The 23,260-nt window shown below is 48.0% G+C and overlaps 2 protein-coding genes across 7 annotated transcripts in view; one reads left to right on the forward strand and one right to left on the reverse strand.

Annotated features, from left to right (window-relative positions):
* The first annotated feature begins 14,834 nt into the window (after positions 1 to 14,834).
* The window catches only part of SMARCC1 (SWI/SNF related, matrix associated, actin dependent regulator of chromatin subfamily c member 1), a 203,364-nt gene continuing 194,938 nt past the window's right edge, over positions 14,835 to 23,260 (forward strand). For 3 of the 6 annotated variants that reach the window (XM_055279147.2, XM_063609526.1, XM_063609529.1), the window contains exon 1: positions 14,835 to 15,135. In XM_055279147.2, the coding sequence (XP_055135122.1) occupies positions 14,941 to 15,135 (195 nt within the window). In that variant the 5' untranslated portion in view covers positions 14,835 to 14,940. The remainder of the gene's footprint in view (positions 15,136 to 23,260) is intronic. The other 3 variants (XM_055279157.2, XM_063609538.1, XM_063609548.1) reach the window with 2 other exon arrangements.
* On the reverse strand, positions 18,063 to 18,400 carry LOC129482813 (small ribosomal subunit protein eS27-like). The gene has a single exon (XM_055279243.2). It carries the CDS (start codon positions 18,379 to 18,381, stop codon positions 18,127 to 18,129), a length of 255 nt encoding a protein of 84 aa, XP_055135218.2. The 5' UTR covers positions 18,382 to 18,400; the 3' UTR covers positions 18,063 to 18,126.

Below are 23,260 nucleotides of genomic sequence, written 5' to 3' on the forward strand. Positions count from 1 at the left end.
CCTGGGTTAAAGTGATTCTCCTGCCTCAGTCTCCCGAGCAGCTGAGATTACAGGTGCACGCCACCACGCCTGGCTAATTTTTTTGTATTTTTAGTAGAGACGGGGTTTCACCATGTTGGTCAGTCTGGTCTCGAACTCCTGACATCGTGATCCACCTGCCTTAGCCTCCCAAAGTGGTGGGATTACAGGCGTGAGCCACCACGCCTGGCCTATATGTTTTTATTTTGCTATTATTATTATTATTATTATTATTATTTGAGATGGAGTCTCACTTTGTCACCCAGGCTGAAGTGTAGTGGTACGATCTCAGCTCACTGTAACCTTCCTCTCCCCGGTTGAAGCGATTCTCAATTCTTCAAGCCCGCCACGATGCTCCACTAATTTTTCTTTTTTCTTTTTTTTGAGACAGGCTGGTCTCGAACCCCATCTCTAGTAAAAGTACAAAAAGTAGCCAGTCATGGTGGTACACACTTGTGATCTCAGCTACGCGAAAGCTGTGTCACAAGAATTGCTTGATCCCAGGAGGTAGAGGTTGCAGTGAGGAATTTTTTTTTTTTTTTTTGAGACAGATTCTCGCTCTATCACCTAGGCTGGAGTGCAGTGGTGAGATCTCGGCTCACTGCAACCTCCACCTCCTGGGTTCAAGCGATTCTCCCGCCTCAGCCTCCCAGGTAGCTGGGACTACAGGCCTGCACCACCACACCCAGCTAATTTTTGTATTTTTAGTACACGAGGTTTGGCCATGTTGGCCAGGCTGGTCTTGAACTCCTGACCTCAAGTGACCCACCTGCCTCAGCCTCCCAAAGTGCTGGGATTACAGGCACGAGACATTGTGTCCAGCCGACTTTTTTTTTTGGAAACAAGGTCTCACTTGGCAGCCCAGGCTGGGGTGCAGTGGTGTAATCATAGCTCACTGCAGCCTCAACTTCCAGGGCTCAGGCAATCCTCCCACTTCAACCTCCCAGGTAACTGGGACCACAAGCATGTGCCACCATGCCTGGCTAATTTTTTTTTTTTTTTGAGACGGAGTCTTGCTCTGTCGCCCAGGCTGGAGTGCAGTGGCGCGATCTCGGCTCACTACAAGCTCCACCTCCTGGGTTCACCATCCTTCTGCCTCAGCTTCCCGAGTAGCTGGGACTACAGGTGCCCACCACCACGGCCGGCTAATTTTTTGTATTTTTAGTAGAGACAGGGCTTCACCATGTTAGCCAGGATGGTCTCGAGCTCCTGACCTCGTGATGCGCCCACCTCGGCCTCCCAAAGTGCTGGGATTACAGGCGTGAGCCACCACGCCCGGCCATGCCTGGCTAATTCTTTTTATTTTTTATTTTGTTGTTGTTTTTGAGATGGAGTCTCACTCTGTTGCACAGGCTAGAGTGCAATGGCACGATCTCGGCTCACTGCAACCTCCGCCTCCCGGGTTCAAGCTATTCTCGTATCTCAGCCTCCCGAGTAGCTGGGATTGCAGGCGCCCGCCACTGCGCCAGGCTAATTTTTGTATTTTTAGCAGAGACGGGGTTTCACTATGTAGGTCAAGTTGGTCTCGAACTCCCGACCTCAGGTGATCCGCCCACCTTGGCCTCCCAAAGTACTGGGATTACAGGCATGGGCCACCGCACCTGGCCTTTGCTATGTTTTTGAGAAACCTTTTTGGTAAACTTACCACAAACTGAGAAAGCTAATGACTGTAATGGCTGGTAAACAGTCATGCAGTTTCTGATTTTTTTTTTTTTTTTTTGAGACAGAGTCTCCTTCTGTCCCTATGCTGGAGTGCAGTGGTATGATCTCAGCTCACCATAACCTCTGCCTCCTGGGTTCAAGCAATTCTCCTGCCTCAGCATCCTAAGGAGCTGGGACTACAGGCATGTGCCACCACATGCAGGTAACCTTTTTTGTAGAGATGGGGTTTTGCCATGTTGCCTAGGCTGGTCTCCACCTCCTGACCTCAATTGATACGCCCTCCTTGGCCTCCCAAAGTGCTGGGATTACAGGCATGAGCCATTGCACTGGCCTGATGCTTTAATTTCAGACACGGATCTTGCCACACTGGCCAAGCTGGACTCCAAATCCTGGGCTCAAGCAATCCTCCTGACTCAGCCACCATGGCCAGCTCCTAGAGTTCTTTTCTTTTGAGGTAAAATTTACATGCAGTAAAATCCACAACTCTTGCATATCATTCCATAAGTTGGTATGCAGACACCTGTGTAATACAAATCTGTATCAAACTGCAGCTTATTATCACCCCAGAAAGTTCTCTCATGCTCCTTCACTTCCCCAGAGGCAACCACACTTCAGTTTAACCTATTCTGTAACTCCATGTATATCGAATCATACACTATATACTCTTGGGTAAGACTCCCCAGTGTTGCATGTATAAAGTTTATTCCACTGGGTTATTGATTAATTGGTCAGCTGAGTTACTGGTCTTTTCATTACTGAGTTGTAAGAGCTCTTTCTATACTCTAGAAACAAGTTTCTTTTTTTTTTTGAGATGGAGTTTTGCTCGTCCACCCAGGCTGGCTTGCAGTGGCGAGATCTTGGCTTACTGCAACCTCCACCTTCGGGTTTCAAGCCATTCTCTTGCCTTAGCCTCCCAAGTAGCTGGGATTACAGGTGCCTGCCACCACACCCAGCTAATTTTTGTATTTTTAGTAGAGATGGAGTTTCACCAGGTTGGCCAGGCTGGTCTCGAACTCCTGACCTCATGATCCGCCTGTCTCAGCCTCCCAAAGTGCTGGGATTACAGGTGTGAGCCACTACACCCGGCCACAGGTTTCTTATAAAATTTATGACTTACCCTAGCTGGGCACGGTGGTTTGTACCTGTAATTCCAGCAATTTGGGAGGCTGAGGCAGGCAGATCACTTGAGGCCAGGAGTTTTTGATTAGCCTGGCCAACACAGTGAAACCCCATCTCTACTGAAAATACAAAAATAAACTGGGCGTAGTTGGCACATGCCTGTAATCCCAGCTATTCAGGAGGCTGAGTCATGAGAATTGCTTGAACCTAGGAAGTGGAGGTTGTGGAGGTTGCAGTGAGCTGGGATTGTCCCACTGCACTCCAGCCTGGGTGACAGAGCAAGACAGTGTCTAAAAAAAAAAAAAGAAAGTAAAAGCTGGGTGCAGTGGCTTATGCCTATAATTGCAGCACATTGGGAGGTTGAGGCAGGTGGGTCACCTGAGGTCAGGAGATTGAGAACAGCCTGACCAACATGGTGAAACCCTGTCTTTACTAAATACAAAACATTAGCTGGGAGTAGTGGTGGGTGTCTGTAATCCCAGCGACTCTGGAGGCTGAGGCAGGAGAATCGCTTGAATTTAGGAGACAGAGGTTGCAGTGAGCTGAGATTGCGCCACTGCACTCCAGCCTGAGCAACAAGAGTGAAACTCCGTCTCAAAAAAAAAAAAAAAAAAAGCTAAGGCCAGGCACGGTGGCTAAAGCCTGTAATCCCAGCACTTTGGGAGGCCAAGGCGGGTGGATCATGAGGTCAGGAGTTCGAGACCAGCCTGACCAAAATGGTGAAACCCTGTCTCTGCTAAAAATACAAAACTTAGTTGGGCATGGTAGCAGGTGCCTGTAATCCCAGCTTCTCGGGAGACTGAGGAAGAAGAATCGCTTGAACCTGGGAGGCAGAGGTTGTAGTGAGCTGAGATCGCACCACTATACCTGGGCAACAGAGCGAGACTCTGTCTCGAAATAAATAAATAAATAAATAAGGAGCCAAAAAGGAAAAGAAAAAGAGGCTGGACAACGCCTGTAATCCCAGCACTTTGGGAGGCTGAGGTGAGTGGACCACCTGAGGTCAGGAGTTTGAGACCTGCCTGGCCAACATGGTGAAACCCCATCTCTACTAAAAATACAAAAATTAGCTGGGTGTGGTGGTGCATGCCTGTAATCCCAGCTACTTGGGAGGCTGAGGCAGGAGAATCGCTTGAACCTGGGAGGCGGAGGTTGCAGTGAGTGGAGATCCTGCCACTGCACTCCAGCCTTGGCAACAAGAGCAAAACTCCATCTTAAAAAAAAAAAGAAAGAAAAAGCCGGGCGCGGTGGCTCACGCTTGTAATCCCAGCACTTTGGGAGGCCAAGGAGGGCAGATCACGAGGTCAGGAAATCGAGACCACAGTGAAACCCCGTCTCTACTAAAAATACAAAAAAAAATTAGCTGGGCGTGGTGGCGGACGCCTGTAGTCCCAGCTACTCGGAGAGGCTGAGGCAGGAGAATGGCGTGAACCCGGGAGGCGGAGCTTGCAGTGAGCTGAGATTGCGCCACTGCACTCTAGCCTGGGCGACAGAGCAAGACTCCATCTCAAAAAAAAAAAAAAAAAAAAGAAAGAAAGAAAGAAAGAAAGAAAAGAAAAAGAAAAGATTTATAACTTACAATTATTTTCTTTTTTCCCTTGAGACAGGGTCTCACTCTGTCACTCATCACTCATGCTGGAGTGCAGAGGCACAATCATGGCCCATTGCAGTCTGAACCATACAAATATTTCCTGTTATCCTATGAGTTGTCCTTTTATTTTCTTTTTTTTTTTTTTTTTTTTTTTTTTGAGACGGAGTCTTGCTCTGTCCCCCAGACTGGAGTGCAGTGGCACAATCTCGGCTCACTGCAAGCTCCGCCTCCCGGGTTCACGCCATTCTCCTGCCTCAGCCTCCCGAGTAGCTGGGACTACAGGCGTCCGCCACCACGCCCGGCTAATTTTTTTTTTTTGTATTTTTAGTAGAGACGGGGTTTCACCGTGTTAGCCAGGATGGTCTCGATCTTCTGACCTTGTGATCCGCCCGCCTCGGCCTCCCAAAGTGCTGGGATTACAAGCTTGAGCCACCCTGCCCAGCCTTTTTTTTTTTTTTGAGACAGAGTCTCGCTTTGTCGCCCAGGCTGGAGTGCAGTGGCGCAGTTTCGGCTCACTGCAAGCTCCGCCTCCCGGGTTCACGCCATTCTCCTGCCTCAGCCTCTCCGAGTAGCTGGGACTACAGGCGCCCGCCACCACGCCCGGCTAATTTTTTGTATTTTTTAGTAGAGACGGGGTTTCACCGTGGTCTCGATCTCCTGACCTCGTGATCCGCCCGCCTCGGCCTCCCAAAGTGCTGGGATTACAAGCGTGAGCCACCGCGCCCGGCCTTTGTCCTTTTATTTTCTTGTGGGTGTCCTGTGAAGCACAACATTTCACATTTTGATAAAGTAGAATTTCTCCATTTTTCTGTTGTTCTTTACTTTTTTTTTTTTTTTTTTTTGAGACTGACATGCACCACCACATTTGGCCAATTTTTGTATTTTTAGTAGAGACGGGGTTTCACCACGTTGACCAGGCTGGTCTCGAACTCTAGACCTCAGGTACTCTGCCTGACTTGGCCTCCCAAAATGCTGGAATTACAGGCATGAGTCACGACGCCTATTTTCTTTAGTTTGATGCTTTGACATCTTGGGGTCTTGCTGATTCTGGAGGGACTGCCCCCACCAGGGTTAGTCAATTCCTAGAGATAGTAAAAGACTTGCCAGTAAGTATGCCTTTTATATGTAAACCAACCAATCCAGAGCCCAAACCCCCAACCACTGTCCTCCTGCCCTAACTACCCTGGGGACAGGTAGGAGATGACTAGGGAAAGTCCCTATGCCCCAGGGCATGCTGAAATTATTCTAACTTGCCTATCCAGGCCCTTGGAGGCGACTCATGCCTGTAATCTCAGGAATTTGAGAGGCCAAGGCATGCAAATTGTTTTAGTCCAGGAGTTGGAAACCATTCTGGGCAATACCGCAAAACTCCATCTGCCTCTACTAAAAATACAAAAATTAGCAGAGTGTGGTGGCACAAGCCTGTAGTCCCAGCTACTCTGGAGGCTGAGGTGGGAGGACCGCTTGAGTCCAGGAGGTTGAAGCTGCAGTGAGATGTGATAGAGCCACATACTCCAGCCTGGGTGACAGATGGAGACCCTGCCTAAAAAAACAAAACAAAAACTAGGACATCCTGGCCGGGCACAGTGGCTCATGCCTGTAATCCCAGCAGTTTGGGAGGCTGAGGCGGGTGGATTACCTGAGGTCAGGAGTTCCAGACCAGCCTGACCAACATGGGGAAACCCCGTCTCTACATTTAAAAAAAAAAAAAAAAAATTAGCTGGGTGTGGTGGCACATGCCTGTGATCCCAACTACTGGGGAGGCTGAAACAGAAGAATCACTTGAACCCGGGAGGCGGAGGTTGCAGTAAGCCGAGATCGCGCCATTGCACTCCAGCCTGGGCAACAAGAGTGAAACTCTGTCTCTTGACTGGGCGCGGTGGCTCACGCCTGTAATCCCAGCACTTTGGGAGGCCAAGGCGGGTGGATCACGAGGTCAGGAGATTGAGACCATCCTGGCTAACACGGTGAAACCCCGTCTCTACTAAAAAATACAAAAAATTAGCCGAGTGTGGGGGTGGTCACGTGTAGTCCCAGCTACTCCGGAGGCTGAGGCAGGAGAATGGTGTGAACCCCGGGGGGCAGAGCCTGCAGTGAGCTGAGATCCTGCCACTGCATTCCAGCACTCCAGCCTGGGCGATAACAAGACTCCATCTCAAAAAAAAAAAAAAAAAAAAGAGTGAAACTCTGTCTCAAAAAAAGAAAAAAAAATTAGCCAGGCATGGTGGCATGCACCTGTAATCCCAGCTATCCTGGAGGCTGAGGCAGGAGAATCACTTGAACCCGGGAGGTAGAGGCTGCAGTGAGCCGAGATAGCACCTTTGCACTCCAGCCTGGCAACAGATGGAGACTCCATGTCAAAAAGAACAACAACAAAAAACCCCAGATAATATGAATAGATCTATAACAAGTAAAGAGATTGAATTAATAGGCCGGGTGTGGTGGTTCACGCCTGTAATCCCCACACTTTGGGAGGCCGAGGTGGGCAGATCACCTGAGGTAGGAGTTCGAGACCAGCCTGGCCAACATGGCGAAACCCTGTCTCTTCTAAAAATACAAAAATTAGCCAGGCATGGTGGTGTGTGCCTGCCGTCCTAGCTACTGGGGAGGCTGAGGCAGGAGGGCCGTTTGAATCCAGGAGGTGGAGGTTGCAGTGAACTGAGATTGCACCAGTGCACTCCAGCCTGGGCGACAGAGTGAGACTCTGTCTCAAAAAAAAAAAAAAAGATTAAATTAATAATAAAAAATTTACCCACAAGGAAAAGCCTAGTCCAGATGGCTTTACCAATTAATTCTACCAAATGTTTGCAAAATTAATACCAATTATTCACAAACTCTTCAAAAACAGGAGTGAATTCATTTATGAACCAGTATCACCCTAATACCAAAAAACAGAAAAAGAAATCCCAACAGAAATACAGGTTGGGTGCCTTGGCTCAAGACTGTAATCCCAGCACTTTGGGAGGCTGAGGTGGGAAGATCACTTGAGCCCAGGAGTTTGAGACTAGCCTGGGCAACATAGTGACACCTGTCTCTATAAATAATTTAAAAGTTAGCCAGGTGTGGCCAGGCGCCCGTGGCTCACGCCTGTAATCCCAGCACTTTGGGAGGCTGAGGTGGGTGGATCACAAGGTCAGGAATCGAGACCATCCTGGTTAACATGGTGAAACCTATCTCTACTAAAAATACAAAAAATTAGCTGGGCGTGGTGGCGGGCGCCTGTAGTCCCAGCTACTGGGGAGGCTGAGGCAAGAGAATGGCATGAACCCAGGAGGCGGAGCTTGCAGTGAGCTGAGACTGCGCCACTGCATTCCAGCCTGGGCGACAGAGCAAGACTCCGTCAAAAAAAAAAAAAAAAAAAAAAAAAATTGCCAAGCGTGGTAGCGCATACCTCTGGTCCTAGCCACTTGGGAGGCTGAGGACTCACTCTGCCAGACTGTCTATTTCTACTTGAGTAACTTTTTTTTTTTTTTTTGAAACAGAGTTTCACTTTGGTTGCCCAGGTTGGATTGCAATGGTGCGATCTGGGCTCCCTGCAACCTCTGCCTCCCAGGTTCAAGTGATTCTCCCGTTTCACACTCCCAAGTAGGTAGGATTACAGGCATGCGCCATCACGCTCAGCTAACTTTGTATTTTTAGTACAGACGGGGTTTCACTATGTTGGTCAGACTGGTCTCGAACTCCTGACCTGAGTTGATGCACCCACCTTGCCTCCCAAAGTGGCATGAGCCACTGTGTCTGGCCGTGTGTGTGTGTGTGTGTGTGACAGTCTTGCTTTGTTTGTTGACCAGGCTAGAGTGCAGTGGCACCATCTCTGCTCACTGCAACCTCCGTCTGTCTCCTGGGTTCAACTGATTCTCCTTCCTCAGGCTCCTGAGTAGCTGGGATTACAGGCGCCTGCTACCACGCCCAGCTAATTTTTGTATTTTTAGTAGAGATGGGGATTCACCATGTTGGCCAGGCTGGTCTCAAATTCCTGACCTCAGGAGGCTGAGGCAGGTCGATCACCTGAGGTTAGGAGTTCAAGACCAGCCTGGCCAACATGGTGAAAACCCATCTCTACTAAAAATACAAAAATTAGGGCCGGGCGTGATGGCTCACGCTTGTAATCCCAGCACTTTGGGAGGCCGAGGCGGGCGGATCACGAGGTCAGGAGATTGAGACCACGGTGAAACCCCGTCTCTACTAAAAATACAAAAAATTAGCCGGGCGTGGTGGCGGGCGCCTGTAGTACCAGCTAATCAGAGAGGCTGAGGCAGGAGAATGGCGTGAACCCGGGAGGCGGAGCTTGCAGTGAGCCGAGACTGCACCACTGCACTCCAGCCTGGGCGACAGAGCAAGACTCCGTCTCAAAAAAAAAATACAAAAATTAGCTGGGCATGGTGGCGGGTGCCTGTAATCTCAGCTACCCAGGAGGCTAAGGCAGGAGAATTGCTTGAACCTGGGAGGAGGCAGAGGTTGCAGTGAGCTGAGATCGCGCCTCTCCACTCCAGCCTGGGCGACAAGAGCAAAACTCCATCTCAAAAAAAAAAAAAAAAAAAAAAAAAAAAAAAAAAAAAAAAAAGAAAGGCTGGGTGCGGTGGCTCAAGCCTGTTATCCTAGCACTTTGGGATGCCAAGGCGAGTGGATCACGAGGTCAGGAGTTCGAGACCAGCCTGGCCAACATGGTGAAACCCTGTCTCTACTAAAAATACAAAAGTGGGCCAGGCGTGGTGGCTCATGCTTGTAATCCCAGCACTTTGGGAGAAAGAGGCAGGCAGATCATGAGGTCAAAAGATCGAGACCATCCTGGCTAACATGGTGAAACCCTATCTCTACTAAAAATACAAAAACAAAATTAGCTGGGCGCAGTGGCAGGCGCCTGTAGTCCCAGCTACTCGGGAGGGTGAGGCAGGAGAATGGCATGAACCTGGGAGGCAGAGCTTGGAGCGAGCCGAGATCGCGCCACTGCACTCCAGACTGGGCGACAGAGCGAGACTCCATCTAAAAAAAAAAATAAATAAATAAAAATAAAAATACAAAAGGTAGCTGGGCATGGTGATGGGCGCCTGTAGTCTAAACTACTTGGGAGGCTGGGGCAGGATAATTGCTTGAACGCAGGATGTGAAGGCTGCAGTGAGCCGAGATGGCGCCATTGCACTCCAGCCTGGGCGACATAAGCAGACTCCGTTTCAAAAAAGAAAAAGAAAAAGAAAATAAAAGGACTATCTGCAGCTGATTGTGGCCACCATATTATTATGTAGACTTGATTAGATTTATTTTTTGGATATGGTCTCCCTTTGTTACCCAAGCTGGAGTGCAGTGGCGCTATCATGGCTGACTGTAGGCTGGGGCTCCCAGGCTCAAGCAGTCCTCCCAAGTATCTGGGACCACAGGCATGTGCTACCACACCTGGTGGCTAATTTTCGTATTTTTTGTAGAGATGGGTTTTTGTATTTTTTGTAGAGATGATGCCCATGTTGGTCTGGAGCTCCTCAAAATATGTATATTTTTGAGACAGAGTCTTGCTCTGTTGCCCAGGCTGGAGTGCAGTGGCGCAATCTCAGCTCACTGCAACCTCCACCTCCCAGATTCAAGCAACTCTTCCTGCCTCACCCTACTGAGTAGCTAGGATTACAGGTGCCTGTCACCATGCCTGGCTAATTTTTTTGTATTTTTTAGTAGGGATGGGGTTTCGCCATGTTGGCCAGGATGGTCTTGAACTCCTGACCTTGGGTGGTCAGCCCGCCTCGGCCTCCCAAAATGCTGGGATTACAGGCCTGAGCCACTGTGCTTGGCCTAATTTTTGTATTTTTGTAGAGACAGGGTTTCACCTGGGCTCAAAGGAGCTCCAGCTCAACCTCCATAAGTGCTGGGATTACAGACATAAGCCGCAGAGCAAGGCCAAGAGTGACTTTTATTGTTTTTTGATGCGAAGTCTTGCTCTGTCACCCAGGCTGGAGTGCAATGTCACGATCTCAGTTCACTGCAACCTTTGCCTCCTGGGTTCAAGCAATTCTCCGGCCTCAGCTTCCCCAGTAACTGGAATTGTAAGTGCCCACCACCATGCCCGGCTAATTTTTGTATTTCTTATTTTTTGAGATGGAGCCTCACTCTGTCTCCCAGGCTGGAGTGCAGTGGCATGCTGTTGGCTCACTGCAACCTCCGTCTCCTGGGTTCAAGTGATTCTCCTGCCTCAGCCTCCCAAGTAGCTGGGATTATAGACACGTACCACTATGCCTGGCTAATTTTTGTATTTTTAGTTGAGATGGGTTTTCACCATTTTGGCCATGCTGGTCTCAAACTCCTGACCTCGTGATCTGCCCACCTTGGCTTCCCAAAGTGTTGGGATTACAGGTGTGAACCACCATGCCCAGCCAATTTTTGTATTTTTAGAGATGCAGTTTCACCATGTGGGCCAGGCTGGTCTTGAACTCCTGACCTCAAGGGAACCACCTTGGCCTCCCAAAGTGCTGGGATTACAGGAGTGAGCCACTGTGCCCAGCCAAAAGTGACATTTTTATCTTTCCTAATCCCCCATCATCCTTTCTCAATTCAGTCCTAAAGTCATTAGATTGCAGAGAGCAAGGCATGTCTAAGCATACTAAGGGTGGCCTAGCATGGGATGTTGGGAAGGCTGGTTGGAGAGTGCCTACGTAGGAGGGTAACTCAGCATGGAGACTGGGTATATTTGGAGAACTAAGAAAACAAATAAACATATTGAGAATAATGGCAGCCAAATCTCTCTGTGAGAGAAAAATTTACAAATATGCATTTAGCCAAGTTTGAAACGGTTTGAGTTTGTGTGACAAAAATAAGTGGAAAGTTTGATGAGGAAATGAATTATTTATATACTTTTTTTTTTGAGTGGGAGTCTCACTCTGTTGCCCAGGCTAGAGTGCAGTGGCCTGATCTTGGCTCACTGCAGCCTTTGCCTCCTGGGTTCAAGCAATTCTTCGATTCTCCTGTCTCAGCCTCCCAAGTAGCTGGGATTACAGGTGCATGCCACCATGCCCGGGTAATTTATATATATGTATATTTTTGAGACAGAGTCTTGCTCTGTTGCCCAGGCTGGAGTGCAGTGGTGCAATCTCAGCTCACTGCAACCTCCACCTCCCAGATTCAAGCAACTCTTCCTGCCTCACCCTGCTGAGTAGCTAGGATTACAGGTGCCTGTCACCATGCCTGGCTAATTTTTTTGTATTTTTTAGTAGGGATGGGGTTTCGCCATGTTGGCCAGGATGGTCTTGAACTCCTGACCTTGGGTGGTCAGCCCGCCTCGGCCTCCCAAAATGCTGGGATTACAGGCCTGAGCCACTGCGCTTGGCCTAATTTTTGTATTTTTATAGAGACAGGGTTTCACCATGTTGGTCAGGCTGGTCTTGAACTCCTGACCTCAGGTGATCAACCCGTCTCAGGGTCTCAAAGTGCTGGGATTACAGGTGTGAGCCACAGTGCCTGGCCACTTTTTTTTTTTTTTTTTTAATATACTTTCTTTCTTTTGAGATGGAGTTTTTGCTCTTTGTTGGCCAGGCTGGAGTGCAATGGCACGATCTTGGCTCACTGCAACCTCCACCTTCTGGGTTCCAGCCATTCTCCTGCCTCAGCCTCCAAGTAGCTAGGATTACAGGCACGCACCACCACACCTGGTTAATTTTGTATTTGTAGTAGAGATGGGGTTTCTCCATGTTGGTCAGGCTGGTCTTTAACTCCTGACCTCAGGTAATCCGCCTGCCTCAGCCTCCCAAAGTGCTGGGATTACAGGCGTGGGCCACCACACAAGGCCTTAACATACTTTCTTTTTTCTTTTTTTTGAGATGGAGTCTCGCTCTGTCACCCAGGCTAGAGTGCAGTGGTGCGAGCTCAGCTCACTGCAAGCTCCGCCTCCCGGGTTCACACCATTCTCCTGCCTCAGACTCCCGAGTAGCTGGGACTACAGGGGCCCGCCACCACGCCCAGCTAATTAGTTTTTATTTTTAGTAGAGACAGGGTTTCACCGTGTTAGCCAGGATGGTCTCGGTCTCCTGACCTCATGATCCGCCCGCCTTGGCCTCCCAAAGTGCTGGGATTACAGGCGTGAGCCACTGCACCTGGCCAATATACTTTCAAAATACCTCCACAAAGGGATCAATTGAGCCTAGGAAGTGGAGGCTGCAGTGAATCATGATCACACAACGGCACTCCAGCTTGGGTGACAAAGCAAGACTTTATCTCAAAAAATCCCCCAAAAGCAAAAAAACAAAATACCTCCATAGAAAATAGTGATCAATTACAAAGGCAAAAAGAATAATTTCACAGTAGAGAAACCTGGATGATACTCTGTCATCAATGTAACAGGAGAAATGGAATTATGCACCACCTGATAGAATGTAATGCAAAGAACACAAGAACAAACATCAGACAAACTCAAATTGAGGGTCATTCTACAAAATAAATGCCTTGTAATCTTCATAGGTATCAATGTTGTTAAGGTATAAGGACTAAGGAACTGTTCCATATTGAAGGAGATGAAACTTTATTAAATGCAAAGTGTGATTTTGAACTGGAAACTTTTGCTATAAAGGACTTCATGGTGCAATAGGAAAAACCTGAATGGGGTCTGGGGATGGCATCAGTGTTAATTTCCTGGTATAAATGATTGTATTGTGATTATGTAAGAGAATATATAGACTATACTTGTCTGTAGAAAATACACATTAAAATTTTTGATAGTGATGGGTATTATGGCAGCAACTTATATGATTCAGGAAAAGTTCTTTGTATTATATTTGCAACTTTTCTGTTATATCTGAGAAAGTTTCAAATTAAAAACTTTTTTTTTCAGACGAGTTTGGCTGTCGCCTAGGCTGGAGTGCAGTGGCGTGATCTCGGCTCACTGCAATCTCCACCTCCTCCTAGGTTCAAGCGATTCTCCTGCCTCAGCCTCCCGAGTAGCTGGGATTGCAGGCATGCACCACCACGCCTGGCCAATTTTTGTAGTTTTAGTAGAGACGGGGTTTCACCATGTTGGCCAGGGTGGTCTGGAACTCCTGACCTCGTGATCAGCCCGCCTTGGCCTCCCAAAGTGTTGGGATTACAGGCGTGAGCCATCTCGCCTGGCCCTCCTGATCACATTCTATTAATTTTTTTATCTAATATATTTTACTGTCCGTGACACAGCCCTCAGGAGATCCTGAAAACATGTACATACCCTCATTTTTAAAAGGTCTCAAAAACTTACCAGCAGTTAGTCACTTTCTCACAAGCAATTAATTACTTGCTTCTCTGCGATCATATAGCATTATGTTCACAACTCCTTTATGGCCATACTTTCTATGTTTTTGAAACAAGGTTTCGCTCTGTCGCCCAGGCTGAAGTGTAGTGAGTGGAGCGATTATAGCTCACTGCAGCCTCCATCTCCCCAACTCAAGCGATCCTCCCACCTCAGCCCTCCAAGAGGCGAGGACCGCAGGCTTGCAACACAACGCCCGACTGATTTTTGTATTTTTTGCAGAGACGGGGACGGGTGTGGTGGTCTAGAGCTCTTGGGCTCAATCGATCCTCTCGCCTCAACCTCCCAAAGTGCTCCGCGCCCGGCCAATCATACCTTGTTAATAATTTAAAAATTTTCGCTTCTATGTGGGCCATTCATTAACTCATCAAGTATTTACTGTACATCTATTCCTTGTCTCAGGTGTTCAGGATACACCTGTGAACAAGTTAAGATTAGGTTCTCATGTAATTTATGTGGAAGGTAAATGAGAAACTAGAAACACCGGGTCGTAGTGAGCGCTATGCAGAAGTGCATGGGTGTGAACAGTTGTTCAAGATTGTTAAGATATGACAACGGCTTTCTGAAGTCCTTTCAAGCAGTGAATCTGAACGCGTCTCCTAAGTGAAAATCAGAAGGGAAGACCTGCTGAGGTCACGTAATAGCCAGTGCAAGGGCCCCTGGGGCAGGAATGAGCCGCTGTGGCTGGACCCCTGAGGGAGTGGAAGGTCTGTGAAGCCGAAAAGCCTAGGCGTGGGCGTCCCAAATGGCTGTTCACAAATGCCGCCGGGCCGCTGGGGGTGGAGGGTCTGAGGGAAAGCGGGGCCCGGCGCAGTCCCAGTCCGCGTGCAGGGCCCTCGGCCAGCACTGGATACCCTAGACAGGCTTTCCCCTCGGCACTTCTCGCACCAGGCCTTTTCCCTCCAGCGGAGGCAGGCTATGACCCATAACCCACCTGCGGTTGTTGACCGCATAATGATTCGACGTCGGTAGCGAGGGAAGAGCAAGGCTCAAAGACCGGCACTCACTAGGGCAGAATGCAGCCTACGGAGGATGGCGGAACACGCGTTTGAGGATGCAGGACGTGCTACTCCATGGCGCGCCCGCACGAGTGCTGCGCATGCGTGTGCGCTGGCTCGCGTCAGATACAGTGCCAGTTCCGAGATGGGGCGGGGCCGGGCGTCCGCGCCGGAAGGGGGTTGGCTGGGCGGGGCCGGGAAGCGGCAGTGGCGGCTACGCGCGCGCGCGCGCGCGTTGGAACGACCGGGAAACACCGCGAGGGCCGGGGTGGGCCAGGCTGTAGGGACGACGGGCTGCGACGATGGCCGCACCGGCGGGCGGCGGCGGGCAGGCGGCAGCGGTAGGCGCCACGGGCTCGGGGGTCGCGGCGGCAGCCGCAGGCCTAGCTGTTTATCGGCGGAAAGATGGGGGCCCGGCCACCAAGTTTTGGGAGAGCCCGGAGACGGTGTCCCAGCTGGATTCGGTGCGGGTCTGGCTGGGCAAGCACTACAAGAAGGTGGGTTCGCGCGCCCGTGGGGGCCAGGAGACCACGCGACCGGGGCCGGAGGCGGCAGCTGGCCTCGCGGGCCTCGGGCCGCCCCTCCCCCCCGCACGCCACGAGGGACAACAAAGGCAGGCGCCGGGCCCGCCACGCCCCCGCCGCCCGCTCTGGGCGCCCGCGCCGCCGGGGCCTGACTGGGGCTCGGGGCTCGCTCCTCTGAGCCCACGCACCCCTGATGAAAGCCCCTGCTCAGTCTCGTGTGCCAGAGCAGGTCGAGCTCAGCCACTAAGCGAGTGTGACTCTCTCTCTTTTGTCAGCTGCCTTAGGTGTGTGAACAATGATCCCTAAAGACCCTGCAAGCGTGGTAAAAGCAGCTTCAGGTTTTGTTTAGAGAGTATTCAAAGTCTCGAGGGGGTTTGCTACCTGTTGTTGAATTGCTAAACGACTGGGATGATTTTATTCGTTAATTACTAACAGGTAATGTGAATTCTAGGATGGATGAGAACTATTAACGACGGTTTCTACCTCACTGTGCTTCTGGTTCTGTGTGGCGTGAGAGTTAATGTTCACTTGTACGTAAAGTGTTCTAAAGGGAGGCCTTCCCCAAGAACCCAGTTTTTATTAGAGCACTTTTCTTGTGTCACCTTTATTTTCTCCGTAGTGTTTACCACATTTTGAAATTCATTTACTTATTTCTCCTACCTTTGGAACGAAAGTTCCGTCGAGTCAGTAGTTTTCAAAGTTTTGACTTAATCCCTTGTTTATAACAAATGTTTTTTTTTTTTTTCAACTTCCCCTTTGTGTAAATATTCAGGAGGACTCCCTTGAAGGGTGTAATGAAGCAGGTAGCCAAAAAGGCTCCCCAGCCTCTGAAGTTTTCCTATCACCCTCTTTAGTTCTGTACTTTTTCCTATTGAGAATCATAGCACTGAAGCAAGGGCTTTGTTCACTGTAGTGTATCCGGGAACGTGGCTGATACTTAGTGCCTTACCCTTAGTAGCTGCTTAGTAAATATTTGTTGAATGAATGAAAATATAAACTAGGAACCTATTTATTTGGCCTCTACAGCTCAGTGAAGCCTGTCAGTGTTTGGCAGTTATTAGGCATGGGCAGGGATCTTGGGTTCCTTTGGCATTACACGTGGTACATTCAGACATGACCATTTCTGGCCGGGCGCGGTTTGGGAGGCCGGGCGGGTGGATCACCTGAGGTCGAGAGTTGGAGAGCAGCCTGACCAACATGGTGAAACCCAGTCTTTCCTAAAAATACACAATTAGTCGGGTGTGGCAGCACATGCCTGTAATCCCAGCTACTCCGGAGGCTGAGGCAGGAGAGTCTCTTGAACCCCCAGGCAGAGGCTGCAGTGAGCCGAGATTGCACCATTGCACTCCAGCCTGGGTAATAGAGTAAGACTGTCTCAAAAAAAAAAAAAACCCAAAAACCCAGAAATGACCATTTCTCTTTCTTTCTTGTTTTTGAAGGTCAGCTAGAAAAAATTACATTTCTTATCTGAAGTTTGAGGAAGTGAGAGACAGTAATTATATTTTTAGGTGCTTGGACTTTTCCCCCCTTGAAATTACATTTAGACTGTGGATTTTTAGTAATATTGCCCTTTCTTACACAGTGATAAATTGGTCACTTTTTAAATGTAGGTAATAGAGCTTCCAGAAGTGGCTAATGGAATTGAATATGTATGAAAATATTGGTTAATTCTTTTTTATTACATTCCTTTTAGCCAATGCTTTGGGTCTTAAATAAAGTGAAGCTTTAACAAAGAAAAATAATCTAGAGGCATATTCCTTTGAATATCAAGGAAGAGAGTAGAAAAAGGCAAATTTCAGTAATTTCTACCTCTCCACACTGTTCAGTGTGCATCAGTTTGGGATCAACTACAAGAAGCTTTAGGCATGGATAATCCTTCGATATTTGTTTGGGTGGGTAGGGAAGTGGCTACAAAGCAGTTTGAGGAATTGCCCAGCAGTATTGAGACCACTAGGCTAATGTTGATTCACTATCCCTGAGACTTTATAGACAAAGTTACCTTTGACTTCTCAGAACTTCGTAAAGCCAGTGTATTTCTAGGGTCTGCTGAGATTGAGAATCATACATACCCTAGGCGTGAAAGCCAGAATCTTTTCAGTCTCTGGGTGTGAGTGTTGAAGTGGTGAAAATATTATCAGAAAGTTTTTTGCTGCTTTTCTACACAATGCATTTCTATTTGGTGTACGCATTGGTTTTACCTAACCGTTTCTAGTGCATTTAATACTGCATTTTTCAGAGCAGACAACAGTTTCAGTCTCAGTAAACATGATTTTGCTAGTGTCATTTTTTATTTATTTTTATTTTACTTCATTTTTTTGAGACAGGGTCTTTCTCTATTGCCCAGGCTGGAGTACAGTGGTGTGATCATAGCTCACTGCAACCTCAAACTCTTGCATTCAGCTCATGCATTCAGTGAACAACTGAGCATTAACCATGTGCCAGGTACTTAAAGTATAACTCACTTAAAATCCTCACAGCAGTCCTAAATGATAGATATTATTTACCTTCTTTTTCAAATGGAGGATACCTGAGACTTCATTTAGGAACTTTTTTTTTGAGACAGGGTCTTGCTCTGTTGCCCAGGCTGGAGTGCAGTGGTGAGATCATAGCACACTGCAGCCTCAACCTCCTGGGCTCAGGTGATTGTCCCACCTCAGCCTCCTGAGTAGCTGGGACTACAGGCACGAACCACCACACCTGGTTAATTTTTTGTAGTATCAGTAGAGACAGGGTTTTGCAGTGTTGCCCAGGCTGGTCTCGAACTCCTGGGCTCTCTGCCTGCCTCAGCCTCCCAAAGTGCAGGGCTTACAGGTGCGAGCCACCACACTTGGCCCACACTGACTCTTACTTGAAATATTTTGAGACTAATAAATTTTTGTTTTCTCAAATAAAATATAGACTTTTTTTTTTATCCAAAATGCGTTTATTGAGATGGTTTCCCACTCATCTTGATTCAGAGTGCTTTCAGTGCTGCTTCTTCCTGAAGGAACATCCTTCTGTAAGCCTTGCTTTTCCTCCTGTAGGCTGGCAGAGGACAGTGGAGCAGCCAACACACAAAACTACCGTTTGTGCATGGCTAAAGACCGTGGTGATTTTATAGCATCCTGGGCATTTCACATCCATGAAGTAGAAATTGGGGCTCTGCACCAGGCATTTCTTCTTGTGTTTCCTCTTCTCCTCTTCTGGAGAGGGATGAAGGAGATCCTTTGCAAGAGGCATGTTCTCGTGTGGGTAGGTGGTCACCGCTGGAAAGCTAAAATATAGACTTTTTTTGATCAAAAGATTAATTGGGCCAGGTGCAGTGGCTTGCAGCCGTAATCCCAGCACTTGGGAATTCCAGGTGGGAGGTTCATTTGAGCCCAGGAGTTGGAGACCAGCTTGGGCAACATGATGAGACCCTGTCTCAAAACAAAACAAAACAAAAAAACAAACAAAAAAAACATCAGTTGTGGTGCCATGCATGTGTAGTCCCAGCTACTTGGCTGAGGCAGGGTCCTTGGAGGATCACTTGAGCCTAGGAGGTGGAGGCTGCGGTGAACTGTGTTGGCACCATTGCACTCCAGCCTGGGCAACAGAGCGAGACCTTGTCTCAAAACCAAACAAAAACCAGATTAATTGTTTATGACATAGAAATTAAAATTTCTTAATTAGGAGTCGGTTTTTTTTTTTTTTTTTTTTGCGAGATGGAGTCTCACTCTTCTGCCCAGGCTGGAGTGCAGTGGGGTGATCTCGGCCTCCCAAGTTGAAGTGATTCTCCTACCCCAGCCTCCTGAGTAGCTGAGATTACAGGCACCCGCCACCACGCTCTGGTAATTTTTGTTATTTTTAGTAGAGCTGGGGTTTCACCGTGTTGGCCAGGCTGGGCTTGAACCCCTGACCTCAGGTGATCCGCCAGCCTCAGCCTCCCAAAGTACTGGGATTACAGGCGTGAGCCCCTGTGCCTGGCCTACATGCATTTTCATGTTTGGTAATTTGGCGGGATGATTTGGAAAAAAAATCTAATCAGAATTAAATATTTTATAGTTTATTAAAAATTGGACTGAGTCTGGGGGCTGTGGCTCATGCCTGTAATCCCAGCACTTTGGGAGACCGAGGCCCGTGGATCACCTGAGGTCAGGAGTTCGAGACCAGCCTGGCCAATGTGGTGAAACTTCCGCTCTACTAAAAATACAAAAATTAGCCGGGTGTGGTAGGACTGTAGTCCCAGCTACTCAGGAGACTGAGGCAGCAGAATCACTCAAACCTGGGAGGTGGAGGTTGTAGTGAGCTGAGATCGGGCCACTGCACTCCAGCCTAGGCTACAGAGCGAAAGTGTCTCAAAAAATAAATACATAAATAGAGACAGGGTCTTACTGTGTTGCCCAGACTGGTCTTAAATTTCTGGACTCAAAGTAGTCCTCTAACCTCGTCCTGCCAAAGTATTGGGATTACAGGCATGAGCCACTGCACCGGGCCTATATTCACTGTAGTTATTAAAAATATAGGCCGGGTATGGTGGCTCGCGCCTGTAATCCCAGCACTTTGGGAGGCCAAGACGGGCAGATCACCTGAGGTCGGGAGTTTGAGACCAGCCTGGCCAACATGGTGCAACCCCGTCTCTACCAAAAATACAGAAATTAGCCAGGCGTGGTGGTGTGCGCCTGTAATCCCAGCTACCCAGGAGGCTGAGGCAGGAGAATTGCTGGAACCCGGTGGGCAGAGGCTGCAAGTGAGCCGAGATTACGTCTAGGTGACACAGCAAGACTCTGTCTTAAAAAAAAAAAATAAATATTTACCTGAGGCCAGGTGTAGTGGCTCACGCCTGTAATCCCAGCACTTTGGGAGACCGAGGCAGGCGGATCATTTGAGGTTGGGAGTTTGAGACCAGCCTGGCCAACATGGAGAAACCCCATCTCTACTAAAAATACAAAATTAGCCAGACGTGGTGGCATATGCCTGTAATCCCAGGTACTCGGGAGGCTGAGGGAGGAGAATTGCTTGAACCTGGGAGGTGGAGGTTGTGGTGAGCTGAGATTGCGCCATTGCATTTCAGCCTGGGCAACAAGAGCGAAATTTGGTTTAAAAAATGAAAAAAAAAATATATATATATTTATGTCTATATATTTACATATATGTTTACATATATATGTATATTTACCTGAAATGTTGATTTGGTTCCATCTAAACAGCCTTTTTCAAAGACATTGTCTTTTTCAGCTATAGAGTTTGGCATTGTTTAGTTATCTGTAAAATAAAGATTGTAATTATTATTTTTGAGGCAGAGTCTCACTTTCTCACCCAGGCTGGAGTGCAGTGGCACGCTCTTGGCTTGCTGCAACCTCTGTCTCCTGGGTTCAAGGAATTTTCCTGCCTCAGCCTCCTGAGTAGCTGGAATTACAGGTGTGTGCCACTCTGCCTGGCTAGTTTTTGTATTTTTTTAGTAGAGATGGAGTGGCCATGTTGGCCAGGCTCATCTCAAAACTCCTGACCTCAAGTGGTCTACCCGCTTCGGCCTCCCAAAGTTCTGGGATTATTGGTGTGATTCACCGTGCACGGCCGGTCATTATTTTTTTATGTTGCTTTACCGTGTACAAAAAAAAGTACAGTACATTATATGACACCTTTAGGAAACCTGTGCTTATTAAAGATTATGAAGTTATCTTGTGGATATGTACAATGTATTTTGTCAGTTTTGTAAGATATACTTGAAGTATTTTTTTTCTTTTTTGAGACGGAGTCTCGCTTTGTCACCCAGGCTTGCGTGCAGTGGCACACTTTCGGCTCACTGCAACCTCCGCCTCCCGGGTTCAAGCCATTCTCCTGCCTCAGCCTCCCAAGCAGCTGGGATTATAGGCATGCACCACCATGCCTGGCTAATTTTTGTATTTTTAGTAGAGACGGGGTTTCACTATGTTGGCCAGGCTGGTCTTGAACTCCTGACCTCAAGTGATCTGTCCACCTTGCCCTCCTAAAGTGCTGGGATTACAGGCGTGAGTCACTGCGTCCGGCCAGTGTTTTAATTTTTAATTTTTGTGGGTACATAGCAGGTCTATTTCGAAGTTTATTTTATTTTATTTTTTATTTTTTGAGAGTGAGTCTCGCTCTGTCACCCAGGCTGGAGTGCACCCAGGCTGGAGTACAGTGGCACAATCGCGATCTCAGTTCACTACAACCTGCACCTCCCAGGTTCAAGCGATTCTCCTCCCTCAGCCTCCCGAGTAGCTGAAACTACAGGCAAGTGCCACCATACACAGCTAATTTTTGTATTTTTAGTAGAGACGGGGTTTCACCGCGTTAGCCAGGTTGGTCTCTGATCTCCTGACCTCGTGATCCGCCCGCCTCGGCCTCCCAGAGTGCTGGGATTACAGGTGTGAACCACTGCTCCGGCCCTTGAATACTGTTCATTAAAAATTTATGGGGCTGGGAGCGGTGGCTCAGACCTGTAATCCCAGCACTCTGGGAGGCCGAGGCGGGCGGATCACGAGGTCAGGAGATCGAGACCATCCAGGCTAACGCGGTGAAACCCCGTCTCTACTAAAAATACAAAAAATTAGCTGGGCGTGGTGGTGGGCACCTGTAGTCCCAGCTTATTGGGAGGCTGAGGCAGGAGAATGGCGTGAACCCAGAAGGCAGAGCTTGCACTGAGCAGAGATTGTGCCACTGCACTCCAGCCTGGGTGACAGAGCGAGACTCCAAAAAAAAAAAAAAAAAAAGTTTTTTAAAATTAATTATTTGAGACGGAGTCTGGCTCTTTCACCCAGGCTGGAGTACACAAATCTTGGTTCACTGCAACCTCCACCTCCCAGGTTCAAGTGATTCTCCTGCCTCAGCCTCCCAAGTAGCTGGGGACAGGTGTGCGCCACCATGCCCAGCTAATTTTTTGTATTTGTTTTTTAGTGGAGACGGGATTTCTCATTTCAGGCTGAGTGATGGAAGAAGACCCCATCTCAAAAAAAAAAAAAAAAAGTAAATGATTGCCTTTTTATATGCTGTAAGTTTCAATGGTAGTAGCAGAAATTGTGTGCCCTTTGTCCTATGCATAATAATTGTAGACTTTGCAGTTGATGTAATTTTGACCATACACCACTCATCTGAAAAATATTTATTGTAACAGAGACATACCACATTAACCTTGAAATGTTGGATGGTAGTTCGAATGTTTGCTCCATCAAAAAAAAAAATTCTCTCTTGTCCAACTGAAAGGCAGGTATAGATGTTGTTCTTGCTTGGAATTGGAGATTTAAAAATACTTTTTGAGGCCAGGTGTGGTGGCTCACGCCTGTAATCCTAGTGCTTTGGGTGGCCAAAGTGGGCGGATCATGAGGTCAGAAGTTCAAGACCAGCCTGGCCAACATAGTGAAACCCCGTCTCTACTAAAAATACAAACAAAATTAGCCGGGCATGGTGGTGTGCGCCTGTAGTCCCAGCTACTAGGGAGGCTGAGAGGGAGGAGAATCACTTGAACCCTGGAGGCGGAGGTTGCAGTGAGCTGAGATGGTGCCATTGCACTCCAGCCCGGGTGAAAGAGCAAGACTCTGTCTCAAAAAAAAAAAAATTTTTTTGAGTGTATTGGCTACTCAAAGTGATATTGAACATTTAATTGCCAAATAAAACTTTTACATTTAACTCACTAATTTATCCTTTTCTTGTTGTGTTACCCATTATTTTTCCTTGCCGTGAAGCTTCCTAGCTGATGTGTCTACTACTGGTTTGGGCTTGTGACATTCTTTACATTAATATGGATAACATTTCACTTTTTTTTTTTGGTAAAAAACACAGGAGATTTATCTGTGAGGTCGAGGTGGGGGCAGGTCACATGAGGTCAGGAGTTTGAGGCCAGCCCGTCCAACGTGGTGAAACCCCGTCTCTACTAAAAATACAGAAGTAGTTGGGGGTAGTGGCTCATGCCTGTAATCCCAGCTACTCGGGAGACTGAGGCAAGAGAATGGCTTGAACCCAGGAGGCAGAGGTTGCAGTGAGCCAAGATCGCACCGCTGCACTCCAGCCTCGGTGACAAGAATGAAACTCCGTCACAAAGAAAAAAAAAAACGAAAATTAACCGTCTTAACCATTTTTAAATGCACACACACATTTGTTTTTGTAAGCTCCTTTATAGCAC

This window comes from Symphalangus syndactylus, chromosome 1 (genome assembly GCF_028878055.3).
Source record: "Symphalangus syndactylus isolate Jambi chromosome 1, NHGRI_mSymSyn1-v2.1_pri, whole genome shotgun sequence".
Lineage (NCBI taxonomy): Eukaryota > Metazoa > Chordata > Mammalia > Primates > Hylobatidae > Symphalangus > Symphalangus syndactylus.

Excerpts from the sequence above, each read along its gene's own strand:
- LOC129482813 (XM_055279243.2), bottom strand. The coding sequence starts at position 18,381 with ATGCCTCTTGCAAAGGATCTCCTTCATCCCTCTCCAGAAGAGGAGAAG.